Source organism: Macrobrachium rosenbergii, chromosome 15, assembly GCF_040412425.1.
Source record: "Macrobrachium rosenbergii isolate ZJJX-2024 chromosome 15, ASM4041242v1, whole genome shotgun sequence".
NCBI lineage: Eukaryota > Metazoa > Arthropoda > Malacostraca > Decapoda > Palaemonidae > Macrobrachium > Macrobrachium rosenbergii.
The window spans coordinates 7,335,427-7,345,426 of NC_089755.1; the positions used below are offsets into that span (position 1 = coordinate 7,335,427).

Below are 10,000 nucleotides of genomic sequence, written 5' to 3' on the forward strand. Positions count from 1 at the left end.
TACAGGCTTGTGTAAAAACAGTAATATACATTCTGAATGTGCACATGCGCACAGGTTTGTCTGAAAGTAAAAATGAATCATTTACATTTGACTTTACTCCCACAGTGTGCTCTCATGACATTCAAGGAATGTTCGCTTTAGACCGATCGGGGAACTGGGTCCCTGAGAAGGTCACTGTAAGCTAGACGGAGACGGAGAGAGAGAGAGAGAGAGAGAGAGAGAGAGAGAGAGAGAGAGAGAGAGAGAGAGAGAGAGAGAGAGAGAGGTAGTTTTGCACACACACACACAGAGGGAGAAAGAGAGAGAGAGAGATGGAGGTAGTTTTGCACAGACACAGAGAGAGAGAGAGAGAGAGAGAGAGAGAGAGAGAGAGAGAGAGAGAGAGAGAGAGAGAGAGAGAGATGAAGATAGTTTTGCACACACACGCACACAGAGAGAGAGAGAGAGAGAGAGAGAGAGAGAGAGAGAGAGAGAGAGAGATGAAGGTAGTTTTGCACACACACACATACAGATGAAGGTAGTTTTGCACACACACACACACACACACACACACACACAGAGAGAGAGAGAGAGAGAGAGAGAGAGAGAGAGAGAGAGAGAGAGAGAGAGAGAGAGAGTTTTGCACACACGCACAGAGAGAGAGAGAGAGAGAGAGAGAGAGAGAGAGAGAGAGAAGATAGTTTTGCACACACACACATACAGATGAAGGTAGTTTTGCACACACACACACACACACACACACACACAGAGAGAGAGAGAGAGAGAGAGAGAGAGAGAGAGAGAGAGAGAGAGAGAAGATAGTTTTGCACACAGGCACAGAGAGAGAGAGAGAGAGAGAGAGAGAGACAGATAGTTAGTAATAAAGATTTTTTTGCACAGTAATATAATCATATCAAGACATAACTTTACAATAATTGTCCACTGGCAAATGAGCCAGATGAGAAGACCAGTCATTTACAAATACCTACGCAAGTTCTCGACCCACTTATTTAGGAAGCGAAGAGAAAGGAGTTGAATAATGATACTCTCAGCTGAAGACGACGTAGACCCACAGCAATTAAGTTTGGAGGGACCTTTTTGACCCAAAAGGCCAGGGGTTATTATAGTGGAGCTTATTCTCTTTCCTTCGTTATGGAGCAGAAATTCTGAACTGCAGCTCATTCACTAACTACAATTCCTTTTTCCTCTTTATATTTACTCTAAGATTGTGTACAACCCACATTTAATTTACTCATTACAATTCCTGTCTTCTCTTCATATTTATTCTAAGAATACGCAGAATCCACTTCCACTTTCTTACCAGGTAAGCATTTAATTTTCATAGCCACAATCCCTCTTAGCTTCTCGGTTTCTTAAAAATCTCTCTCTCTCTCTCTCTCTCTCTCTCTCTCTCTCTCTCTCTCTCTCTCTCTCTCTTGCAAATTCTCATAACTAATAACATTCAACAACGATGACATTATTAGCCATATCCCGATTTATACAGTAATTTCCCGAATGCACGCTGGATCGCAAGAGTAATATATTTTTCGTTTATTTGTTTATTTAATTGTTTATTTATTTATTTTTTTTTTGTATATCATTTGGGCCTCTATGACGTTCTTCCACTCACCTCTTTCCTGTGCTTTGTCTTCCACTCGTCTCCACTCATCTCCAGCCTCCCTTCTCATAGCTCTCATATCCAAGTAGGTCTGGGTCTTTTTCGAACTCTTCTGGTGCCCACAGGAGCCCAGGTGATACTATCAAGCGTTGTTCTCCCAGGCGAAGGACATGTCCAAACATCTCCATTCACCTTTCATTAGAATTATTAATTTCCTCAAGATTCTTCTTTAGTTATAGATATCAAAAGATAAATATTTCCGTTATTTAAAACCCTAGAAGGGCAAATCACTCTTTGAGGAGAGTTAGCTGGAATTATCCAGAAATTAGTGAAGGAAAAGGAATTTCCGTTGAGTCTTTTCCATCTTTCTAATTCTCGGTAATTGAAGGCGTCTCATCCACTCTGCTGGAAAGGAGTAATTACTAACCATCCCTTATGCTGTGCGTCAGTTCATCTGAATTACAAATTAAGTTCGTAATCAGGACTGTGTATTACATGTTAGTGATTCGTCGAATACCAAATTATTTAAGGGATTCTCTCTCTCTCTCTCTCTCTCTCTCTCTCTCTCTCTCTCTATATATATATATATATATATATATATATATATACATATATACATAGAGATGATGGCATCAATACCAGATGTTTCAGATTATTACATAGAGTATTGTTGAAATACTTCCCACTGCTACTTACTTCTCAATGTAAACTTTGGATTTACTCCCAGTTCCACCTTTAGATCCTTGTACTTCATCTCCTTTATTTCCTGGCTCTCTTTACCTTGCTGTCCAACCACTCCATCTCCATCTTTAATCTGTCTTTACAGTGAATGAGTGGAAGTGCCAAAATTTCTTAAATAATCATCGTCACTTTTGTTGGGAGTTGGAAGTTGTTTTGTTTTGTCTGTGTCAGGAAAACTTGGGAGATGTTTTATACAACTTTCAGGTAAAAGATTCTGTGTACTCGTGAGGTTCATTGCAATCTATCTATTGACCAATCTATCTATCTCTATATATGTATATATACATATGTACACACACACACACACACACACACACACACATATATATATATATATATATATGTGTATATAAATATATATATATATATATATATATATATATATATATATATATATATATATATATATATATATATGATTATTATCACTTTTGTATGTGATTCATTTATCACACATTACCACCTGTGGTAATGTGTGATATATATATATATATATATATATATATATATATATATATATATATATATATATATATATATATATAATATATATATATATATATATATATATATAATATGCGCACAGCCATGAACCGACGTAACTTCACGTAGAGAACAACAGACTCCCAGAATTCCACCAGGTAGACCAAAAATAAAACAAAAACAAAATTAGCTCTCTTGATATCCATCTCTATTCCGAGATATCTGTTTGCCTGATGTTTGGTCTAAAGCAGAACTTCAGCAAAATACAGTCTTCTTCTGTTTCTTCTTCCTGGAACCGTCCTTCTTTCCCATTGTCGACATCTGATATAAACTGCTTTTGACATGGGCCGTGTTTTCTTCTCTGTACCTCAGTAATGAGGAAATGTTTTCCTCAACCTGGAGAAGAGGAAAGTGGAATTCCTCCTGCTTGGAGGAAAGAAGGTTTTGACTCAGTGTTTGTCCTTGTTCTCTAGAGGTCCAGGCTTGGTGGCAATAAAGACTGAAAATAAGCTAAATATTGTTTTTGTTGGGGGTGTGGGGGGGAATTTTTGTATTTTTTTTCTTTTTGCGTCAGTGGATAAATATATGGACTGTTTCTTCCTGGAATTTTGATGGAAAATTTTTATTTTAATATCGCTTATTCATGACAACAGTTATCAAACACGAATGATGAGCAGGTGTGTGTGTGTGTGTGTGTGTGTGTGTGTGTGTGTGTGTGTAACTTGAATCTGTAGTTTCATTAAAACCTTTAATATTTAAACTTTGAGTAGTTCAGAAAATTTTTAGTAGAATCATATAAAGATCGACATCCTGAGAACAGATTCCCTTCAATAAAAGAAAAATTAATTTTCGGAAGCCGAATGCGAATGAATAAAAACATGTAATATACTTGGATTAAAGGGAAAGGAATGTTTACAAACGAAGTAATATTTGCATGTTTCTTTGTTGTTTGCGCAGCTGGTAGGCTTTTTTCGTTTTATTTTAAGAAATGAAAGACACCGGGATGTTTCATGTTTGCGGTAAATGGACAGATATATCAGATTCAGGCTTTTGGAAAAAAAAGATAACAAACGTTTCATTCCTCGGGGCTCGTCACTTGATGGCTGGAAATTTCATTTTGCCTTTTGAAGACAGAAAGAACAATCGATTTGATTCCATTCTAAGGAGTATTCCACTCTTAGAGTGAACAGTATTGAACTTTTCTCTGCTTAACAGCCCCGTAGGGGGGTAGCGCCGTCAGCGCACCTCATGCGGTGCACTGTAGGCATTACTTAAGGATCTTTGTAGAGTCCCTTCGGCCATTAGCTGCAACTCTTTTCACTCATTTGACTGTACCTACATTCATATTCTCTTTCTTCTATCTTACTTTCCACCCTCTCCTAACAATGGCTTCATAATGTAACTGCAAACCTTTCAAATCTTTTTCCTCTCAATTTCCGTTTCAGCGCTGAATGACCTCATAGGTCCCAGTGCTTGGCCTTTGGCCTGAATTCTATATTCTATTCTATTCTATTCAGTTTATCACTTCAAACGAGATGATTTAATATCAGTGAAATTCAGGAGTCATCATTTAATAGCATCGTTTCTGAGATGATCGACCTTTATAATTACATCATCTAAGTTTATTTCTGCGTCTTTATAAAGTTTCTTCCAAGGTGAAACTATTTTGTTTTATAAGTGCTCTATATATCCATTTACATCAAAGTCCCATAAGTAAAATTATTGTTTTTTAATGTTAGATTTTCACAGACAAAAATATTTTTGCCACGCTAGCTGCGTTTGTATTTCATAACGAGTCTCTCTGAAATCAGAAACGGAAAATAACTTTACAAACTGAAATTGTGATATTCCTAAAATTTAGACCAACTCGAGAGTAAATTAGAGCAAATTGAAAACTTGATTTTTCCAGCTGTGATACCAGGTTTCTCTTCAGAATGCTGACAAATCGATCAAGCTAAAGAACTCTTCAATCGATTAATGTCAGATTTCGCTTTCCTGATTTTTTTTATCACTCATCGCAGGATTAATTAAACTCGTCGTCATCAGCGATATGAAATATCAGTTTGACCGGAGATTAAAATATATCAAATTCTGATAGAAAGAGTTGGTTGCAAATAACGACTTCTAGTGTTGTGTAGAGCTCTCGTCATAAGAATCTTAACGACCAATAAACTTCAATTCATACAGATGTATTTATTCAATTTTGTTTGAAATCATGATTTGAATTTAACCATTATTCATCTTAGGAAGAATCTCAATTAGTTATTGATGGCACAGAGGGCTATTGCGGAGCCCCATTTGAATGACTAATTGAGTTCGTGGTTCCAACAGCTTTTATGATATCTTAGTATGTGAAATGTTTAACGTTTTCTAACTTACCTTTAGATTGTGGATATTTAATTTCGGGGCAAGATCTCTCTCTCTCTCTAACACACACACACACTACTTATATATATATATATATATATATATATATATATATATATATATATATATATATATATATATATATATATATATATATATCTCAAGTGTGTATCTATGTGTTACAATTTTCTATCAAACATCACCAATACATCTCATATGAACCACAACAGCCGGTGGGTGAAACTTTCAAATAAACATTTAAGAATTATATATAACAAACTTTACTATCCAAAATACTTGAGTTTGTTTTGTGAAACGAAATTCTGTAATTCTGCTTGTTTTGTGAAACAAAAACAAGCAGAATTACAGTTACCTAACCAAACCGAATCCCAGGGAGACATTGATTAAGAAGTTACGGTAATTTACGTGGCGCCAAGGAAATGGGAACCTAATTGGCCTCTTCTCTGGGCTGAGGGGAATTTGTATATGCCGACACGAAGAGGCAGGGGAATAACTAGTGGGTCCTCTCCTTAAATTAGCGGCGTGAACGATAATAATCTTTACTCTTAAGAGAGATAAATGACCAAAAGGTTATGAAGGCAGCAATGAGGCCTTCTTACTCACTTTGGCTTCCTCAAGGGGAAGATTTCCTCAATCTGCCCATAGGAGTTACCCGAAGTTTCTATAGATGCGATGCCTGTTATTGAATGACACGTTTAAAATTGTTTTGCAAATAAACTTTCCCTAAGTAACGAGAACTTTCATCTGAAATAAGGAAAGATTTTTTTCCTGAATTTCCTACCACATCGAGACATTCAATTTACATTACAGGTAAATAAGGGAGCTCTCTTGCTTATGCTGCAGAGGTCCTGAGCTCTTGAAGGAGAATGTTTGCTTTCTTAAGAGAATTTATTGCGGGAGAAATTCTGCTTTCACTAAATAAACATGATTCATGAAAAGGAATGATCAAGATTATTGCATAATGCTCTTAATCTCTCCTATTTCACCTCCCTTGCAACTCACTCTCTCACATATGCCATTAGAGAGAGAGAGAGAGAGAGAGAGAGAGAGAGAGAGTTTCTGAATATGAATGTTATGATATTTACTAAAGAAAGCATATTAACCTCCCACGTCTCCCTCTCTCTCTCTCCATATGAGAGAGAGAGATAGCGTTATTGCGAGGAAAAGCTTTAAGAGAGAGAGAGAGAGAGAGAGAGAGAGAGAGAGAGAGAGAGAGAGAGAGAGAGAGAGGTCGTTACTGTAAGAAAGAGCATTAAAGAAAGAAAGGAAGGAAAAATAGAAAGAAGAGGATTTCTAAAACATTCCCTCTCCTGCCTTTCCCAATCGCCTTCATCCCATAGACTCATTTCTCCCTTTGTCGAATTCCTTTCACTTTTAGGCCTTCATTATCGACTCCATCCATTCAAGGCTGCTGCTTTTGCATGCGTTACAGACAAACACACACACACACACACACAGGCATTCGGTGCTTGTATAGGCTTCGTTTACCTCGGACGCTGTCCTCAGAGCGAGCAGATTCTTCTTTTCGGCTTCCATTGGACGTTGTTGAAGGGACGCTTTGTGATCTTTCTTTGTCTGGGTTGCTTGTATGTAGCGGCAGATGAGTTGTTGGACTTGCTGTCTTTGCTGGCTCGATATATTTATAGATATATGATCCCCTTTGGTGCTTCATCTTTCAAATAAGCTTTGAAAATATATATATATATATATATATATATATATATATATATATATATATATATATATATATATATATATATATATATATATATATATATATATGTACACCTTTCACTATTTACTTGAAAGGTGGAACACTAAAGGGCTTCAAATGTCTATATATGATGGATATATATATATATATATATATATATATATATATATATATATATATATATATTTATAAATATTACTGCTGTTCGCCCTCGATGTATTTAGGTGTAGGAATATTAGTCAGATTGACCTCGACAGAGAACATCTCTGTCCCGCAGGTAGGCCAGGCAATTCAAAATAACGATCACAGCAGAGACAGATGGCGCCCGTGCATAGGCTGGGTAGTTCAAAAAAAAAAAAAAAATATGCCTATGGCATTAGGGACCTAAACATCAGAGAGGGTTTTCACTCAATAACCTCTAGTAATGGTGGCCTTAAGCTATCTTTCCCTTTACTCTATGCATTGGCGATGTCTTTGTCAAGGTCGGAGTGCCTGAGGCGGCGTGTCAAGAGGCCGCCTCACCTTGCGGGAACGCCGAGCGAGGTCAGAGAGAGACAGGCCACTTAACGAGGAAGCACGCGGCGTAGCGTGCCGGAACGGTCTTCTTTGTTCCTTTACTCGACTTTTGACTATACGTCTATATTAATTAGTGAATTGGGAAGACTGCTAGTATCAAGACTCCTGAGGGTCCGTTGTATGCGCAAACGACTCGACGTTCAAGGTAAGTCTGATTCTTGTTCAAGCTTCGTCGATTGACTAATAACTTTTCTGTATTTCCGTTTTCTTTGTTTCGTTCTCCAGCCACCACTTACGGGATATGCTATTACGAAGTCTAGATTAAGTCAAATTATTATATTGTTAGCGTTAGCGAATTGTCCCAGTAAGTCTCTAGGGATTTAGGCAAGCAAGTCATTTTAATACTCTGGTATTCGTTATGCCTAGCGCTCATTGTTTGGGAGAAACGTTGTGTTTTGTATTTAATACCATCTCAACAAGTAGAGATTTTTTTCTGCATCTGCAGTTGGTGACGTTTATCATAAAGTCTTTATTCCTTGAATATTCTTTGTTAAGGGTAATTACCCCTTAACTGGCGTCCTTTGATTAATTACCATCTGTCTGTGAGGTTAACTTGTGGCTTCAAGAGACAGGTTACGTGTATTCTTGGCAGGCAAGGCCGTGAATCTTTACATAAATTAACCAATAACTGATCAGCCAAGACACATGTAATAATATATATATATATATATATATATATAGGCATATATATATATATATATATATATATATATATATATATATATATATATATATATATATATATATAATCAGAAAGCTACAAACGTCTTTAATATCCAATTCACTCTATCTCGGAAATAATATATTTTTCATATGTGTTACGAAGGGGAATTCTTAGTTCGTTTTTAGTTGATAATAAGTCCACCGTCTCATTCTGGGGTCGAACCAGCGACGGACGAGGAATCAGGACTACAGTGACACACTAACGCAGTCGGCCACAAGAGAGGTATAAGTGAATAACATCTCCCATCATCTCACCCGTCGAACTCAGGTGTTTTTGCGTTTTGGAGACGATATCCACCCACCTCTGCCATGTTGACCGTGTAGTGCGTTTGTCGCACGAGCCATATTATGACTATTTATCACATCACCGTGATTCATATACAATCAGAAAGCTACAAACGTCCTTTAATATCCAATTCACTCTACCTCGGAAATAATATATTTTCATATATGTTACTGAAGGGGAATTTTTTAGTTGATAATAAGTCCACCGTCCCATGGGGTTGAACCAGCGACGGACGAGGAATCAGGACTACAGTGACACACTAACGCAGTCGGCCACAAGAGAGGTATTTTGAATAACATCTCCCATCATCTCACCCGTCGAACTCAGGTGTTTTGCGTTTGGAGACGATATCCACCCACCTCTGCCATGTTGACCGTAGTGCGTTTGTGAGTTAGCCACGAAATATTTATGACTATTTATCACATCACCGTGATTCATATACAATCAGAAAGCTACAAACGTCCTTTAATATCATCATTCACTCTATCGGAAATAATATATTTTCAATATGTTAAGTGAAGGGGAATTTTTAGTTGATAATAAGTCCACCGTCCCGTGGGGTCGAACCAGCGACGGACGAGGAATCAGGACTACAGTGACACACTAACGCAGTCGGCCACAGAGAGGTATAAGTGAATAACATCTCCCATCATCTCACCCGTCGAACTCAGGTGTTTTAAACTTGGAGACGATATCCACCCACCTCTGCCATGTTGACCGTCAGTGCGTTTGTCGCACGTAGCCATATTATGACTATTTATCACATCACCGTGATTCATATACAACCAGAAAGCTACAAACGTCCTTTAATATCCAATTCTCTCTACCTCGGAAATAATATATTTTCATATATGTTACCGAAGGGGAATTTTTAGTTGATAATAAGTCCACCGTCCCGTGGGGTCGAACCAGCGACGGACGAGGAATCAGGACTACAGTGACACACTAATGCAGTCGGCCACAAGAGAGGTATAAGTGAATAACATCTCCCATCATCTCACCCGTCGAACTCAGGTGTTTTTGCGTTTGGAGACGATATCCACCCACCTCTGCCATGTTGACCTTGTAGTGCATTTGTCGGACGTAGCCATATTATGACTATTTATCACATCACCGTGATTCATATACAATCAGAAAGCTACAAACGTCCTTAATATCCAATTCACTCTACCTCGGAAATGATATATTTTCATATATGTTACCGAAGGAATTTTTAGTTGATAATAAGTCCACCGTCCGGATTGGGTCGAACCAGCGACGGACGAGGAATCAGGACTACAGTGACAAACTAACGCAGTCGGCCACAAGAGAGGTATAAGTGAATAACATCTCCCATCATCTCACCCGTCGAACTCAGGTGTTTTGCGTTTGGAGACGATATCCACCCACCTCTGCCATGTTGACCGTGTAGTGCGTTTGTCGCACGTAGCCATATTATGACTATTTATCACATCACCGTGATTCATATACAATCAGAAAGCTACAAACGAGG

General features: G+C 37.7%; 1 protein-coding gene across 1 annotated transcript in view; it reads left to right on the forward strand.

Moving 5' to 3' along the window:
• LOC136846227 (DNA-directed RNA polymerase II subunit RPB1-like) overlaps window positions 1–10,000 on the forward strand; it is a 28,752-nt gene that overhangs the window by 3,418 nt on the left and 15,334 nt on the right. The window contains exon 2 of the mRNA XM_067117028.1: window positions 106–176. Coding sequence (XP_066973129.1) covers window positions 106–176 — 71 coding nt within the window. The remainder of the gene's footprint in view (window positions 1–105; window positions 177–10,000) is intronic.